General features: G+C 42.2%; 2 protein-coding genes across 3 annotated transcripts; both read right to left on the reverse strand.

Annotated features, from left to right (window-relative positions):
* Nucleotides 1-3: 3 nt before the first annotated feature.
* Nucleotides 4-6,795, reverse strand: Tp53i3 (tumor protein p53 inducible protein 3). The gene is made up of 6 exons (XM_077792075.1): nt 6,658-6,795; nt 6,132-6,274; nt 3,753-4,020; nt 1,954-2,166; nt 920-1,116; nt 4-186 (listed from the first exon to the last, which is right to left on the reverse strand). The coding sequence occupies exons 1-6, from the start codon at nt 6,782-6,784 to the stop codon at nt 4-6; spliced, it is 1,131 nt and encodes a 376-aa protein (XP_077648201.1). The 5' UTR covers nt 6,785-6,795.
* Nucleotides 6,796-13,222: 6,427 nt separating this feature from the next.
* Pfn4 (profilin family member 4) lies at nt 13,223-17,732 on the reverse strand. Of its 2 annotated transcripts, none has more exons than XM_026411260.2 (5): nt 17,646-17,732; nt 16,956-17,084; nt 16,228-16,365; nt 15,237-15,342; nt 13,223-13,929 (listed from the first exon to the last, which is right to left on the reverse strand). In XM_026411260.2, the coding sequence occupies exons 2-5, from the start codon at nt 17,070-17,072 to the stop codon at nt 13,901-13,903; spliced, it is 390 nt and encodes a 129-aa protein (XP_026267045.1). In that variant the 5' UTR covers nt 17,073-17,084; nt 17,646-17,732; the 3' UTR covers nt 13,223-13,900. The 2 variants fall into 2 exon arrangements, with proteins under 2 accessions (XP_026267045.1, XP_026267126.1); XM_026411341.2 differs by lacking the exon at nt 17,646-17,732 and adding an exon at nt 17,173-17,321.
* Between the last annotated feature and the right edge of the window lies 1 nt (nt 17,733).

Genomic DNA, 17,733 nt, shown 5'->3' on the forward strand with positions numbered 1-17,733 from the left:
TCTTCACTGGGGCAATTCCAGGACGATTTTGCCCACGTTCCTGTTAGCCTCCATGTACTTATGGGCGGCTTGGATTTCAGCCATTGGGTAGACTCTGTCCAGCACTGGCAGGAGACGTTGGGGTCCCTCCTTGGAGAAATGGGGCAGAATTTGCTCTGTGAACGCTTTCACCAGCATTTGCTTGTACTAAGATAAAGAAAAGGAGACTATGAGTTTGGACAGAGGCTTTACCCAACCACTCACTCCCTCTCCTGCTTAGCCTTAATGCCCTACCTACGTGGAAAAAAGCACATCTGCTCACTTCCCATTATGTAGCTGCATGCTCCCAAATGTGTAACCTCTGTACAATACCAGGTAAAGACTTAAGGTTGGAATAAAATAATAGTGTCACTGACAGCCTAAGAACTATTTTAAAATAAAGGTGTCATGCAAGAGGCAGATACAGACAGGACTCAGATAGTGTCAGTGCAAAAGGAACGCTAAACTTCGCTCTCCCCTAGAGATGTGAATCCCTTTAGTGGGAGACATTCCCAAAGTTGGCATCTGTTAGAATATCATACAGAAGAAATGGTAGGAACATATAATCTGTTGAAGCTAGGGACTTACTTGCCTGATAAGCTTTCTTAGCACACCAAGAAGAGTTCTGCCTTTGAAAACAAAGTCTTGGAACTCTTAGAAGTCTTCCTAATGTGGTCAAAGCTTTGTCCATTCTGTTAGAAAGTTATGTATACAAAGTACTAGCTACACTCTTTTCAAGATGCAGAAGCTTCTGTTGACTAATGTGAGTTAGTTCTCTGAAACTATTTATCCACAAGGTGGCAGGTTTCTTTGTAGGCTTTCTATTCTGGGTATAATGTAAACAAAGCACAATTTTCTGAGTAAATAGATCAATCACATTTTCTTTTCATTCCTCACTCACCTTCTTGTCCCTATTTCTCAACCGACTAGTGATCAGACTTCCTCGTTTATAAAATAGCTTTGAAAACAGGGGCCCACTGACATCTTCTCCTCCCAACAGACCATAGAGAATCCATCGACCATCAAGAGCCAGGCAGTTGACATTTTTCTCCCAGTAGGATCCACCTATGCAGTCTAGAATAAGGTTCACTCCAGCACCTTCCATAGGAAACAGATTTGTAATATTAATCAGCCACAGAAAACTTGGAATACAATTCCATGGTATGTTTGTAGATATATGGGTAAAAATAAATACAGATGCAAGTGGTAAATGTATGTTAGAACTAGAAACATTGGTCATAGAAACATTGTTGTGAATAGAGTTTAGGTAATGAACTCTATCATAGCATGTATAATAGAGTTCATCTTTTCTGATCACTACCCACCATAAGAAGGAAATAGTACAACAATATAACCTGATATTTCCTCTCACCCAGGAGTGAGCAAGAGCAGAACAGAGGAGAGCCACCTCAGGCTATAAGGCAGGCTAACATGGAAGTTATGCACTGGGACATCAGAATCACAGACTTCCTAACTTTGTTTTTATTGGTCCCTTTCTTCTCATATGAAAAATGAAAAGGAATTAGCAAAAAATATCCATATTTGGTCTTGGTATATAGACATAAACCCATCTATTCATTCATTTAGGAAGCTCCCACACAAACCCTACTATGAGTGTACTCTGCCTTAGGCTTCCTGTTAACTCACTGAGGATTGGCTAGTTGGGAATAATAATCAGGATAATCTGCCTGATTATCCAGTTTCTAAAGTATGCATGAATCATATCACTCAAGAATGCACATGGAAAACATCTTAGACCTAAATAAGTACTGGCTTCCTGTCTCCCGTGGTCAAACACAAGAATTTGACCAGAGTAGCTGTAGTGTATTTAGCAGAGGCAAGACTGATGGAGAGGACTGGCAGCCTTGGATCTGGTGAGGATTTTTGTTTAATCACCTCTGAAATTCCTGTTGAACTGTAGAAGCAGTTATTTACCTTTGGTAAATTTCAGTGTTGCTTCACAAAAATCCTGTTCTTTGTAATTGAATCCAGCAGCTGCTCCAAGTTTTTCTGCCATTTGAAGCTTGTTCTGGGATCCAGCTGTGACCAGAGGAATAGCGCCAGCCATCCGGGTGAGTTGGATGGCAGCTATGCCCACAGAACTTGCCCCTGCGTGGATTAGCACAGTTTCTCCAGCCTGTACATTTCCTGTGACAGAAACCACAGAAGCAATTCTACTTTCCAACTACTACATGTTCACACATAGGCATTCTACCATGATCACTTGACCCTTGGACCAAATGACCTTTAGAAACTGGGCTGTAGCTCAGTGGTAGAGAGCCCGCCGTGCACGTGTGAGGCACTGGGTTCGATTCTCAGCACCACATAAAAATAAATAAAGATATTGTATCCAACTACAACTAAATATATATATATATATATAACTAAATATATATATATAGATAACTAAATATATATATATATAACTAAATATATATATAACTAAATATATATATATATATATAAAATAAGGTTGTTAGCAGCCACATCCATAATCTCTGTTTTACTTATGAAATAACACCAAAATGCACATGTCTGACCTACTCAGTAAGAATAGCCACCATTCCCACTGACAACACCTGAAGCCAGTCCTTTAGCCTGAAACTGGCCTCCAAGTGGTCTTACATAACCAGGCACCACATAGAGGCACGAGGCTCTTTTTCCCAAAATGGAACTCTCATTATGATACTTCTTCCCCAAATGGAAAGCGGTTCTCCACTGGCTTGCCTTTGAGTCCAGGCAGCCTGGCATTCAAAATCACCACAATCTGTCTGCACAACAGTCACCTTCTCCTCTGAGTGGAGTAGCTGGCCTCACCTTGATACTCTTTTCGGCCACCTTGATGTGCTTTCTGTATATTACAATTCCACTCACACTTAAGTCCTCTTGTTCTCAAACCCACCTCTGACAACCCTTGCCCACTCCAACTTTTCCCATCTCAGTTAGAGACAGGCTACCTTTCCAAACTCTATGGTTGTTTGATTTTTGTGCACAGGTCCCAAGTAACACTGAGCTCTCTGATGGCAGGGATCAAATTTTCTTAGGCTCCCTCACATGAGCTCTTGTCTGACCTCAGTGGGATTGAGGAGGAATAAACAAGGTAACTGACTGGCCCCCTTCTGAATTTTTTGTTTCTGCAGTGCTGGGTGTCAAACCCAGGCCATTGAGTATGTAAGGCAAGTGCCCTGCAGTGAGCTATGTCTCCAACCCCTTCTGATGCACTGGCTCAGCATGATTTTGAGGAGCCAGAACTGTTGCTGTGCACAGTGTTAAGATGTACACAAGCTGGGAGTGGTGGAGCATGCCTATAATCCCAGTGACTCAGGAGGCTAAGGCAGGAGGATCACAAATTCAAAGCCAGCCTCAGCAATTTAGAGAGGCCCTAAGCAACTCAGCAAGATCCTGTCTCTAACTAACTAACTAACTATATATACACACACATACATACACATACATGGGTCTGGGGATGTGGCTCAGTGGTTAAGTGCCTCTGGGTTCAATCCCTGGTACAAAAAAAAAAAAAAAAAAAGATGTGCACAGGCCCTCTGTCTCCTGCTAACCATGATTCTGAGCCTCCACCTCAAACCATTCTAACCTAGCTTGGGGATCCAGTGTTATTTTTGGTACAGCAGGGGAGGTAGGGCACTGGGGCTGGAGGACTAATGGAGTTTGAGGAGACTGATTCCTGGGGGAGCTGAGCCTTGTCTCGTGGAGTGAGCAGGAGGCATCCTCACCCAAAAGATGTAACAGCTGGAAGGAGGTGAGCCAAACTTCTGGGATGGCAGCAGCCTGGTGCAGGGTCAGTCCCTCTGGGATGCTCATCAGGAGTTCTTCAGGGACAGTGACATACTGAGCCTGGCCCCCACCAGGCAGCAGAGCCATGGCTGAGTCCCCAATCTTCCAGTGCCCCTGGCAGCCAGGCCCCAGCTCTGACACATATCCTGATGCCTCAAGTCCCAAAATGCTGCTGACTCCTGGGGGTGGGTGATACTGGCCCTGTCTCTGCAAAGAGAGGGACAGACAAGTAAGTGGGTCTGATACAGGGGGTCAAGTATCAGCCCTCCTTGTTGTTGGAGGGAGAAGGTAGCTTGGAGTTCAAGTATTGTCTTTTGGGATTGGAGAAAAGTTGGATAGTCTTTAAAAAAACAGTTGTTGTAAGGAACCTTATTAGAGATGGTCACTTAAATAATTAACCCCAGAGAAAGCCATCCAAGATGATGTCTCCCTAGTTTCAGTCTCAGTCCAGCAGTCAGTAGGGCCCCAGAGGAAGGGTGAGGTTAGAGGTGGGCTGGCAAGTGGACTTTCTGCCATCTCAGCCCTGTGTCTCCTGCTCTGAACTTAGTTTGTATAATAAAGTGGGCTACCACAGGATCTTTTCTAGCTAGAAATTTTATCTTGCAGCAGTGAATGTTATACAAACTAGCTTTCATGTTCTCTCTACCTGTGCAGGTGCTGGCCCACCTCTGTGGCACAGGACTTCAGCCAACAGCATGTGAGGCACTCAGTTTATGGCTGCTTGGCATAATCTGGGACCTTGGAGCCAAACAGGGTCCAAACAAAGGAACCTGTGTCCCTTTGGTTTTACACTGGCTTGAGGTGCCTCTGGGTTCAATCCCTGGTACAAAAAAAAAAAAAAAAAAAAGATGTGCACAGGCCCTCTGTCTGCTACCCATGATTCTGAACTTCCACATGAAACCATTCTAACCTAGCTTGGGGATCCAGTGTTATTTCTGGTACAGCAGGGGAGGTAGGGGAGGTAGCTTCTTCCTGTGCCCAAATGATTCCCTCTTTCTTGAAAGCAAGCTCTGTGGACTTTGGAGTCAAATGGATCTGGGTTTAAACTTTGTTTCTGCTCTTTTCTTTCTTTCTTTCTTTCTTTCTTTTTTTTTTTTTTTTTTTTTTTTTTTGGTACTAGGGATTGAAACCAGGGGTTCAATCTGGGTTGAACTCAGATGTACTGAGCTACATCCCCAGACGTCCCCCCCCCCTTTTTTCTTTTACTCTGAGATAGGGTTTCACTAAATTGCTTAAGGCCTTGATTAGTTTCTGAAGCTGATCTCAAACTTGTGATCCTCCTGCTTCAGCCTCCCACTTCTCTGGGATTATAAGCATCATCACTGTACCCAACTTCTACTTTGTAATCTGTCATACAACAAATACTGCATGCTTCCTGGTGTCAAGCCCTGTGCTAGGCAAGGCAGATGGCTTCTGACCTGCTAGAACTCACATATAGTGGGGGAAGACAGTCTTTAAAGAAGTCAACAAATAAATATGTAAATACAGACTAAGGTAAGGTCTATAAACATAATGCCAAGCTACCTATGAAAGAAGGAGGCAGACAGCCAAAGAATGGCTGAGAGACAAAGGCAAACACTAAGCTCTGAGGCAGGAAGGATTGTGAAGGTGGCTGGATGGCTGTGGGGAGGGGAAGTAGCTCCAGCTCTGGTGCAGGATGTGCCGCCCTCCAAAGCTGCAGGTCCCTTGGGGGTAAGCCATTTCCATTTTATCCCAAGCGCATAGGGATCTCCGTCTGTTCCCTCAGTTGCCATTGGGAGAATGTACTGCAGAGGGCGCTGCAAGCGCTGGGGTAAGATGACTTTGGCCAGGACTCAGATCATTTCAGGAGCGAAACGACGAACTGGCCTGATTTGAGATCTCTCGTGGAGATGGAAACCACCGAGCAAGCTGATGAAATGGATGCAAGAGCAGAGAGAGAAACCAAATGAATCCCAGGTTTCTGGCTTAAGGCGCTTGCTGGCTATTCTTAGTTTCCTCATCGCTGACATGGAGATCAAAATACCTGTCTCCTTTGATAGCTGAGAGGGTTAAAGAAAAGAATCCACTTGCAAGTGTGGAGGCACTTGCAGCCACCAAACGAACCAGTTTCTTTACTTGCTGATTTCCATGCCGAAGCTCTCAGCACACCCTCAGGTGGGGTTCTATGGGGTGTCCAAGGCCAGCTCAGTGAGGCATCGCGAGGGTTGCTGGAAGCCCTCGGGAATCTGATTAGAGGAGAACCCAAACCACCCATCTGGATACACCTGGCTCCACCTGCTGGAGGATCAGTTCCTTATTCAGGCAGCTCTCCCATTACCATTCCCCAGTGACGGTACCTGGAATAAGTCCGCGCGGTTCAGGGCACTGACAGCCACCTTCAGAAGGACTTCACCCTCCCCAGGGATCGGTTTGGGCACCTCCTTTATGTAGAGATTTTCTGGTCCCCCAGGGTTGTCGAAGTACACAGCTAGCATTCTATCTGAGGCGAAATGGGGAAGAGGCAGGAGACTGGGACAGGTGTGAAAGAAGCCCCTTCATCAAATCAGGGTCACCTGACACCAGCCTCCCATGGCCTGTTACGTCACTGCAGCCGCCTTATGTCTCACTACCTGTGACTTCCCTCCCTAAATTTCCAGCGGTTACGCATCCTGAGTCCTCTCCAGCATGAAGAGGACAAGTAATGCAGCTACTTGGTTTTGGAATTAAAGAAATGGAGATTTAGCCAGTATGACATAATTTGTGGCCCAGGGTGTGGTGCATTGCAGCCCCTGCCCTTTCCCTGAGATTCAGCCTGCCTTCCCAGGGAGTTGTACACTGTCCAGAGAGGAGGGGACAACAAGCTAAGAAGGAAGAGAGCCATACCTGAAGCCATCCTGCCAGGGTGCCTGGGCCTCACCTCCTGATATAGGTGCAACCTGCTGCAGCAGGCCCAGGTCAGGGAGGGACTTTGTTCTGGGCCGTCTGTTTGTTCATCGTAAGCAACCTGCATTACACCGTGAAGTTCTGCTGAGTCACCTTGAGGCAGTAGTTTCTCTAGTTCCAAGACCTAGCTTGGTGGCCCGGTAGCTCAGTGGTGATATTACCGCTGTTTACCAGTGAGGAGTCCTTGCTTCCCCAATGCTGAAGTATAACACCAGAGAAGCATGCCGAGGCAAGTGTAGAGTGGAAAGTAGAAGCTTTATTAAGGTCAGCAGAAAAGACTTCTCCCCAGAGGAAGAAGGGGACTCAAGAGATGAAATCCATGGAAGGGGAAGTTCTTCCCTTTTTTTATAGCTAAGGTTTATTTTTAGATTTCCTGCATTCCTGTCACTTGCATTTTTGTGTTAGTTCTTTTTTTTTTTTTTTTAAGAGAGAGGGGGGAGAGAGAGAGAGAGAGAGAGAGAGAGAGAGAGAGAGAGAGAATTTTCAATATTTATTTTCTAGTTCTCGGCAGACACAACATCTTTGTTGGTATGTGGTGCTGAGGATCGAACCCGGGCCGCACGCATGCCAGGCGAGCGCGCTACCGCTTGAGCCACATCCCCAGCCCCTTGTGTTAGTTCTGTATCTTGCAGTGATGGAATGTAGGTGGGGAAGGCCCAAAGGGCGGGAGACAGGTGGGCCAAAGGTGTAATCTGGCCAGGGACAGCTGCTTCATTAACATTTCCTTGGGAACATTTTCAATTCTCCTTTTCCTGGACTCCATTCTCAATATGGCCTTCATTCTCGATTTTACTTGATATTAGACCTGTAACTACACTAACTACCTATCTTTAAATCTGGCTTCAGTGATTCATGGTCTGGAATTAACACTCTCCCTGGGGAAGCCAGAGAAATTCACTGTGGGTACCATACCTGCTTCTGTGCCTGCAGGACTTTCTCTGGGCTCCTCCTCCCCTGTCTCCATGGCATTTTACCCTGAGGCAGATCCAACAAATCCCAAGACCCAGGATTTGGGAAGGCTCTGGGAGAGGGAAGGACTCGAAGTTGGCCTGTTGGCCCCTGGGTCTACCCCAGTTTTCTCGAGGCTGCCTGTTTAGCTACTTGCCATCTTCCTGGGCACCCATCCTCCACGACTCAGGGGCCAAGGTATTTCTTCTTAATCTGGTGGTGCTCTTCACACTTTTTCTCATATAGACAAAAAGAATTTTCAAAAACTATGTGTTCCTTCTTATTGTTAGGTGGGTGGAGGTGACTTAGAACAAAGCAGGCAGTGTGGAAAAGAAACATCAATCAGGCACTGACAGAAATGCCTGTCAGGGCTGGAGATGTGGCTCAGCGGTAGCGCGCTCGCCTGGCATGCGTGCGGCCCGGGTTCGATCCTCAGCACCACATACCAACAAAGATGTTGTGTCCGCCGAGAACTAAAAAATAAATATTAAAAAAAAAATTCTCTCTCTCTCTCTCTCCTCTCTCACTCTCAAAAAAAAAAAAAAAAAAGAAATGCCTGTCAATCATCAGGACCTCCTGGCCAATCCTGGAGTTCAGCCAGCTCCCCTGACCAACTCCAGTGGGATAAGGGACTCTAAAAACACCTTTTCCTGTCCCAAGCCATTCCCTTCCTGCCTAAGCCCCCATAAAATTCCAGTCCAGTCGAGCTCCCACATAGTTTCTCCTCAGACCCTTCTCCTATCTACTCTGTTGGTCTGATGAGTTCCTCACAGGAGTGATATCTCAATAAAGTCTCCTTGGGTGGCCTTTTTAAATCTGCCTCCTTTGGTCACTGCCTGCCTCACCTGATCTTACACTTATATTTTTTAGGTTGATATCTAAAATGTTTCATCTTAAATAGTTGCCAAAGATATTGATTTCTGGTCATCAATACTGACATTTTAATTTCTTATACTTTTAATTTTTGTTCTACATTTTTAAATTGGTGTTATAGTTATACATACTGATGGGATTTGTTACATATTCGTACATGCCCCCAATACCTATATAACAGTATAATTCAACCAATATTAGTCCCCATCACTTCCCCCTTTCCTCCCCACCTCCTACCCTTTGGTCTCTTTCCTCTGGTGATCTCCCTTGGATTTTCATGAGATCCTGGCCCCTACCATTCTTTTCCTCTTTCTTGTCTAGCTTCTGCATATTAGAGAAAACACAGGACCCTTAACCTTCTAGTTTGACTTATTTAACATAATGGTCTCTAGGTCCACCCATTTTCCTTCAAATGACATAATTTCATTTTTCTTTTTATTTCACACTTTTAAATGTATAAAATGGAATCTGATTTCAGAGCAATTTGATTTACAAGACTTCACTAAAGACTCAAACAGAAATGTGGATGTGTAACTGGTGTGATTCTGCAATCTGTATTTGGGATAAAAATGGGAGTTCATAACCCACTTGAATCTAATGTATGAAATATGATATGTCAAGAGCTTTGTAATGTTTTGAACAACCAATTAAAAAAAAAAAAAGAAAAAAAAGACTCAAACAGGCTCTTCTTTAGCAGTTGGAAGTTTTATAATTTTATTTTTCTTGTAGTACCCATATTTTTATTCTGTCTTTTGCCACAGTCTGGCTGGGCACAAAATCACGAGCCACTCAAGCAGGAACAAACTTTATTTCTGAACTTCATCAGCACACTCCACACACGCTCCCGGGGAATTCTCCCGCGAACCACGCATGAAGCGTTCTCACGGGACACACTACACCAACAGGAAATCCCTCCTCCGGAATTCTCTCCTACCACACTTCCCCAACCAATGGGAACTCTCCAGGAGTCCCTCGAGAGCTCCAAAGTAGCAGGCCTAGGCAGACAGCAGGGGTCTAATCTCCAATTGAATGCACATCTTAATATAATCATTATCATCTCAGTGGATTGCTGGCCTTTCAACCAAAAATGCCATGCTTCATTCCTACTTGGCTATGGCTCTCAGCAGGTTTTCTCATAGAATTATATCCTGCTACATTTTATGCTTTTTTTTTTAAGCCAAGATATTGATATATTGCTTGGGCTGATCTTAAACTTGTAGGTTCAAGCAATCCTGGTGCCTCAGCCTCCTAAGTAGCTGGGATTGCAGGCATGTTCCACCATGCCAAGCTTTTACTGGTCAATCTTTTATTTTTTTATTTGGTATCAGGAATTGAATCCAGGGACACTCAATCACTGAACCACATCCCCAGCCCCTCTTTTAAAAAAATATTTTATTTAGAGACAGGATCTTGCTGAGTTGCTTAAAAGGCCTCACACTAAGTTGTGAAGGCTGGTTTTGAACTGACGATCCTCCTGCCTCAGGCTCCCAAGCAGTTGGGATTAAAGGTATGTGCCATTGTAACTGGCCTACTGATCATTCTTTTTATTTTTAATTTTTTTTAGTAGTAGTTGGATACAGTACCTTTATTTTATTTATTTATTTTTATGTGGTACTGAGAATGAAACCCAGTGCCTCACATGTGCTAGGCAAGTGTTATACAGCTGAGCCACAACCCCAGCCCCCTGATCATTTTTTTTAAGTTTTTTTCTTATTTTTTTAAAGGGGGGAGAGAGAGAGAGAGGAGAGAGAGAGAGAGAGAGAGAGAATTTTAATATTTATTTTTTAGTTTTCGGCAGACACAACATCTTTGTTTGTATGTGGTGCTGAGGGTAGAACCCGGGCGCACACATGCCAGGCGAGCACACTACCTCTTGAGCCACATCCCCAGCGCTCCCCATCATTCTTATCTTCAACAAAAATATGTATATAAACCGAAACTAATTTTAAAAAATTATTTCCTATAACCAGCAGATTCTAAAAGTTAAATTTCTTCTGTATTTATTTATCATTACAATATTATTAGTCAACAATTTATGAAAACATGTATTATTTTAAATATTAGTAATTATTAAACATAAAGTAAACAAATAGTCATATCTATAGTTATATAGTTATGACTATAGCAAATAGTTATTGCTACAATGGGACTGAGTTCAACATTAATTCTCTTCAATATTTCATTTGAGTAGGCAAGCTCTGAGAAACCTAGTTTGCATAAATCAGATAAGAAATTCCATTATAGAAATGCCAGCTACTTCTTTGAATATCTGAGTTATATGATAAAAACCATATAATGATCTATCAAAAATTATTTTCAATGATCTATTAGCTGACAGCTTAGTTAGGTCTTGCTCCAATTTAGTTAAAGGCGAAGACTTGGAAACCATCCAGTATGTAAAGGATTTGTTACTCAGTCAAAAGTGTCATTCAAGTTCTCAGTTTCTGGAATTATACCAATAAGCTTTCTGAAGACTTATCATGATTATTAATTATATCTTTTTTTTTTTTCATTTAGTGCACCTTGTTTACACTTACATACTCAGGAGGATTCAAAAAGTGAAAATGTTAATTCCAATATAATTTTTGCTATTTTATTGATCATATCTGTTTATCTTATCACATGCTTTAAATATATTTTCACTAATATCTTGGAGCTGCAGACATACATCATTTATAAAGAACATCTGTGGTGCACACCTGTAATTCCAGTGGCTCAGGAGGCTGAGGCAGGAGGACTGCGAGTTCAAAGCCAGCCTCAGCAACTTAATGAGGACCTAAGCAACTCAGTGAGACCCTGTTTCTAAATAAAATACAAAATAGGACTGGGGATGTGGCTCAGTGGTTGTTGAGTGCCCCTGAGTTTAATCCGTAGTACCAAAAAAAAGAAAAAAAGAAAAGAAAAAAAAATCTGTTGACATTCTTATTGGAAAAGGACTGTCCTTTTTAAGAATCTCATAGGATTCTCTTTCACTTATGATGCTTTTTTTTCAGTACTGGTGATTGAATCCAGGGCTACTTTACCACTGAGCTACATTTCCAGTCCTTCTTTTTCCTTTTTCCTTCTTTCTGTTTTTTAGACACAGTCTTGCTAAGTTGCTGAGAATAGCCTTGAACTTGTAATTCTCTTGCCTCGGCCTCTTGAGTCACTGGGATTATAAGAGAGCACCACCATGCCCAGCCATATGATACATTTTTGAACAATAGAGAATGAAAATGTTATTACATTTTAAAATATTTGGAATTTTCCTTTCTTTTGGCACCCTACAATCCTTACATTGTAAGCTTTCATCCAAAATAAGAATCAAGCAACTGAATTAACAAATGAATTGGACTAGTAGTAAGGCTGACCAAGAAAAAAAAATCTCTGGCTCTTAACACCCACACTCAGAAATGGAATGATGCTAGAAATAAGTTCTTTGAAAGACTGTTACAACTGTTACACAAAACCTGAAAATGAGAGAATTTTATAAACACTAAAAAACACGATTTTCCCCAGTACACTGTCTTTGGAATTTGGAATATTGCACTTTGCTGCCTATTGGTGTAAAGAACTGCAAAGGATCTAAGATTTCATTTCAATCTATTTACCAAGGTTAGTAAGGTAGACCATATAACTATTTTACCAAGTTGAGGGGACAAAAAGAGTATTAAGGAGGGAATGAAAATGTAGTTCTGTGGTATAGCATTTGCCTAGCATGCATGAGACCCTGAGTTTGACCTTCAGCACTAGAAGAAAAAAAGGATTAAGGCGTTTCTGCATTTCCCTATCTTGGGAGGTCTAAGATGTACTTTTTCCAGGTACCAGGGCCTCCATGGCCATATAATTGGTATATCCCATCCCAGTTGCTATAACTACATTTTTCTCCAATCATGCCCTACTTGCACCCAGACATTTTATTTGGGAGGGTCAGACATGAGAGGTTCAGGGGTAGCTTTACAAAATTTAGGGACCCATTATATCCCCACTTGGCCCATGTATTATACAGTTAGAGGGACCTGGAAAACAGTGTGCTCTTTAGGTAGTCATTACCCTTATGATATAGAACCATGCCAGTCCATGCTGGCTAATCAAGAATTAAGTTTGGGGGCTGGAGTTGTGGCTCTATGGCAGAGCGTTTGCCTAGCATGTGTTCGATTCTCAACACTGCATACATAAATAAAATAAAGGTCCATTGATAAGTAAAAAAAAAAAAATTAAAAAAAATTGTTTGAATTTCCTAGGTCTCTTCTGCCTTGGCCAATGGTCTAAGTCATACCCTCCCTAGGGAACATCTGAAGAGTATATTAACAGTCTAGTTATACTAGTATACTAATCAGACTGTCCTGGGGTTGCCTTTTGGGGAAACAAAGATATATAATGTCCGGGAATGGTCAGGGTAAATCCAAAATTTCCAAAATGGTTCTATGACTCTTTAAATACCATTTTTAAAAGTTTTTTTTAAAAAGATGGACACAATTTATTTATTTTATTTTTATGTGGTGCTGAGGATCAAACCCAGTGCCTCGCACATGTGCGAGGCAAGTGCTCTACCACTCAGCTATAACCCTAGCCCCTAACTTATCATTTTGATCATTATCCAGGAACTGACCAAGAAGAAGATGAATCCTTTCTTGGAAAGGCTGCATTCAGTGACCATTTTTTCTTATTAAGTAGTGTGGACTAGGATGCAGTGAGGGAAGTAGAGTCAGAAATCCCTGATTTTTGAGAAGACCTGTACAATAGTCAATAATACCAAATGTTTTCAGATGGAATATGGAATGTTCATCTAACACTTTGACTAGTGGCCCATTGCTGGGTGGCATTAAGTTCCCCTTACTTCTAGATCCCACATTGGTGATATAGACCAGAGGGATGTCACAAATACAGTAAACTACATTATAGGAGAGGAATGTTGAGCTCAGGGACTCTACTTATTTTATAGCAAGCAATGACCAAGTTTGCTCTTTACCTTGAAGGGAAACATATCATTTTTAAAGGTTGCTTGCTGCAGTGTCATTCTGAGTAGTCATCTAGATAAAGAGTGGTTAGGGCCTTGCATTCTTGGTCTATCTGGTGTTAGGAGTACAAGAGCCTCATAGAGATAAAACTCCCAACAGTTTTCTCAGTGCTCTCACACTCCATGCCAATGGCCAAGACAAAACAAAATAAAACAAAACTAACAATAAAGAAAAAGAAGTTAATCAAGTAATTCCAATCAAAGATAATCTATTGAAATAAGAAAAATTGCCCCCTTAACTCAGTCTTCTTTTTGGGTATCTTCTGCCTTGTGTTTTCCAACCACAAAATAAGACATTGTTTCTTTGGGATCTATAGTTTTCTTCTAAAATGAAAAAGTTGTCTTTTATAGTCCTCTTATAACTTAATGTCCTTTTTTTCTTAGATAGTCTCCTGAAAGAAAACATAGCTAGGTAATTATTAATGAATAGTAAATTATCTTTTTTTAAAAAATTTTTTTTTTAATATTTATTTTTTAGTTCTTGGCAGACACAACATCTTTGTTGGTATGTGGTGCTGAGGATCGAACCCGGGCGCCAGGCGAGCGCGCTACCGCTTGAGCCACATCCCCAGCCCGTAAATTATCTTGCCATATTATTTATTTAAACAATGTTGTGCCTACTATGTGCTAGGCACTGGAGACACAAGGATGACTGGATGGCTTTCCTTGCAAGACATGTCTACTATTTCAAAGGAGTGTTTATGTAATTTCAATAATTTTTTAAAAGAATTTGAAATTTAGAAGACTATAAAACACAGAACAGTTTGCTATTTACTAAGCTAAATTTAGCCTTAGTTCTCTATTAGATCTATATTAAAAATGTATAGACAAAGCCAGGTATAATGGTGCCCACCTGTAATCTCAGCTACTTGGGGAGATTGAGACAGGAGGATTGCAAGTTTGAGGCCAGTCTAGGAAACTTAGTGAGATTCTATATCAAAATAAAATTTTCAAACTGTTGGGGTGTTTGGGCTGGGGTTGTAGTTCAGTAGTAGAGCGCTTGCTTCGCCCATGTGAGGCACTGAGTTCGATCCTCAGCACCACATATAAATAAACAAATAAGATATTGTGTCTACAACTAATAATAATAATAATAATAATAATAAAAACTGGTGGGGTATAGTTCAGTGCTTGCCTAACACGTATGGGGCCCCTGGGTTCAGTCCTCAGTACTGGGGGGGGGGGCAGGTATAGACATAGACAAGGAATGCTATGCACATCAACAAGGTGGCTACTTGGCTTCCAGTAACTTTCTATAAAAGGTTCCTTCAGAGAAGGTGGGCCAGCAGTTACTTATCTGCTTTTTAACCTGCTCCCTCATTCCACCCCTCCTCCATAGCTGATTAATAATGGGATAAATCATATGATCCTGGACTTGTCAAGTCAGGGTCCTAAGAGAAATTAGGAGATAGAATGGGAGGCTTGGCCCTGATACCAGCCATGAAGGAGGTAGTTTGTAACAGGACAGAATAAAGTTGAGTTGGAAGCAGAGACAAGAGTCCTAGCAGTGTTCCCATTCCTGGCATCTGCTTTGCCTGTGACTCAGTGACTATTCTTTCAACAGTGATTCAACAGTCCCAATATCTTTTCTGTAAATTCCTCCTTTCTCCCCTACCTGGTTTGAATTGGGTCACTGTTACTTGTATTCAGAAGACCTGACACACAGGGACTAAAGACAGGCATGGGGAGGCAAACTTACCCAGTTTCTCTGTGGCTTCTACACAGACACTTGGATACATTCCCTCAATATAAGTGGCCACCAGAAGAAACAGATGGGTCTTCACAACAATCACACCTCTGTTGTCCTGGATAAAGAATAAAATAGAAAGCCCTGCAAAGGTCCTAACCCAGTGGAACAACTGACATAACACAGAGGCAATACATCTTGGAATTCGTTGGCTCTGGGCTTGAATTCTAGCACCTCCATTTTCTGCTGCATGACTATGGAGGAATTATTTATCCTTTTAAAGTCTCAGTTGCTTTGCCTCCTCTGTAAAAGGAGGCTATTTTGTTTAGAATGTGAAGTGTGCTGAACTCATAATATGAGACATCCAATGGACATGAATTTCATCTCCTGAATTCCTTATAGGTAAGAGAACACCAAGAGGTCCTAATCAAAAAAATTTCAAAATCTGAAATTCTCCAAAGTTTTAAATACTAGAAGTGGAAAATTCCCCATGGACCTCATGTGACAGGTCACAGTACAGTTGCAGGCACACTGAAATTTTGTATACCATTACCTTCAGGCTATGTCTAGAAGGTTTATATAAAACAAATAAATTTCATGATTAGATTTGGGTACCATTCCCAAGGGATCTTATATATCTGCAAATATCCCAAAATATGAAAGATTCTAAAATCTGCAACACTTCTGGTCTTAAGCGTTTATGATAAGAAATAATCAACTAGTATCATTTTGTTTTTTTAAGGAGGAAGAAGTAGAGTATGAAGATGGACTGTCCTGGAAAGAGAGAGTTCAGGCGAGCTTCAGTTGATAAATTCTGGAATGAATGCTTGTCGAACAAGGCTTTCTGATAGCACTTTCTTTCAGATATGCCTTCCTGGCACTAGACTGTTCGAGGCAGTGATGAGGTTAATCTGTTTTATGGAGATGTTCAGGAAGTACAAAGAAAATCAGAGTCAAATTCTTAAGCTTTTTACACAGCTGTCTTCAAATTTTGAACACTCACATTCTTAGCATAAAGAGAATAGTCATCTGCCCGGACGCATTTGTAATCCTTCTCCTTGAAATACAACCCTTCTCTGCGGGTTTGCAAAGGGTTTTTGGCAAATCCATTCACAAGTGTTCGGACATCACTCGGCATTAGCTGTGGAGGTTAAATAGACCAGGAGTTAGCAAACTATGCCAGTAGCCACTGCCTGTTTATGATCTGAAAGTTGGGGATGGTTCTTACATTTTTTAATGATTGGGGGGGGGGAAATTAAAAGAACATCACCTTGTGACATGTGAAATTCATATTTCAGTGTTTATAAAGAACATGTTAGCCAGTGCTGGTGGCGCACACCTATAATCCCAAGGGCTCAGGAGGCAGAGGCAGGAGGCATTCATAGCCATCCTCAGCAAAAGCGAGGTACTAAACAACTCAGTGAGACCCTGTCTCTAAATGAAATATGGACATGAATTTCATCTCCTGAATGAATAACAGGCCTGGGGATGTGGCTCAGTGGTCAAGTGCCCCCCAGTTCAATCCCCAGCAAACCCCCCTTTCCCCTCCCCGCCTCCCCTAAAGGTTTTATTGGAACATAGACACACCCATTCTTTTAGTTTTTCCATTACTCCTGCAAAGTAGAATGACTGACAGCGACTATGTGGCCCATAAACCCCATATAATTATCCTAGCTCTTTATAGGAAAAGTTCATTTAAAAGTCTTATGCCCAAACTTGTTTTTTGCTTACACTAAATCCTGGCGATGAGACACACACGCTCCGCTCATGTAGTTTGATGAGGGCTGCGCTGTCCACATGCTTCGTTCCCAGGAGACTATCTAACAATAAGTTCTGCAAGTGGCTCATGCTCCCTTAGATCTGAAATGGGAACTACAGATGAAGCCATCTACTCTGGCTACCTCTTAAAAGGCCTGAGAATGCAAAATGTTTCTAAAACACTTCTTACAGCTTTAATATCAGCGTGGGTACTTTGAAAAAAATGAAGAGTGGAAATGGTGGCCCATCATCCAGTGTCCACCCCTCAAGGAGGAAAACAGAACCATAGAAAATCACTGTTCACACAGAGTGGGTTATGAGGCTGTTTGGAAAATCGCATAGCATCAGAGCTTTCCAGTTATGTTTGCATGAAAATCACCTGGGATTTAAAAACAAACTCAACGTGGTGGCACCCCCAAACCCAAAACCCTGAACTCCAAAGCAGCCAGAACGGAAAACTATGGAGCTAAATGAGTTATGAATCCTCAACATTCCCTTCCCGCTGACCAGCACCTGCGCCAAGGATAGACACTGATCAACACCCCCGGGAGTAAAAAGGAGTCCCTTAAATCAACATTAAAGTCCCTTAAACCAACATTTCCCGCCCAAGACCCAACATCTTGGACTGTGCTCAGCAGCACAACTCATCCACCGCGGGGATACCGAGGGCAGACGCCTCTTCCCCACCACTCCCTTCCAGTAGTTTGGTCACGGGGATGCGGGGTGTCGGAGCCGGACTGGGAGCGGGGTG

Source organism: Urocitellus parryii, chromosome 12, assembly GCF_045843805.1.
Source record: "Urocitellus parryii isolate mUroPar1 chromosome 12, mUroPar1.hap1, whole genome shotgun sequence".
NCBI classification, from domain to species: Eukaryota; Metazoa; Chordata; class Mammalia; order Rodentia; family Sciuridae; genus Urocitellus; species Urocitellus parryii.

Excerpts from the sequence above, each read along its gene's own strand:
- Tp53i3 (XM_077792075.1), bottom strand. The coding sequence starts at position 6,784 with ATGCAGGTTGCTTACGATGAACAAACAGACGGCCCAGAACAAAGTCCC. Across the intron at positions 4,021-6,131 it reads ACCGCGCGGACTTATTCCAG|AGACAGGGCCAGTATCACCC; the intron begins GTACCGTCACTG and ends CTCTCTTTGCAG. Across the intron at positions 2,167-3,752 it reads CCAGCTGTTACATCTTTTGG|GAAATGTACAGGCTGGAGAA; the intron begins GTGAGGATGCCT and ends TTTCTGTCACAG.
- Pfn4 (XM_026411260.2), bottom strand. The coding sequence starts at position 17,072 with ATGAGCCACTTGCAGAACTTATTGTTAGATAGTCTCCTGGGAACGAAG. Across the intron at positions 16,366-16,955 it reads TCTCATCGCCAGGATTTAGT|CTAATGCCGAGTGATGTCCG; the intron begins GTAAGCAAAAAA and ends TAACCTCCACAG. Across the intron at positions 15,343-16,227 it reads ATTCTCTTTATGCTAAGAAT|GACAACAGAGGTGTGATTGT; the intron begins GTGAGTGTTCAA and ends TTCTTTATCCAG.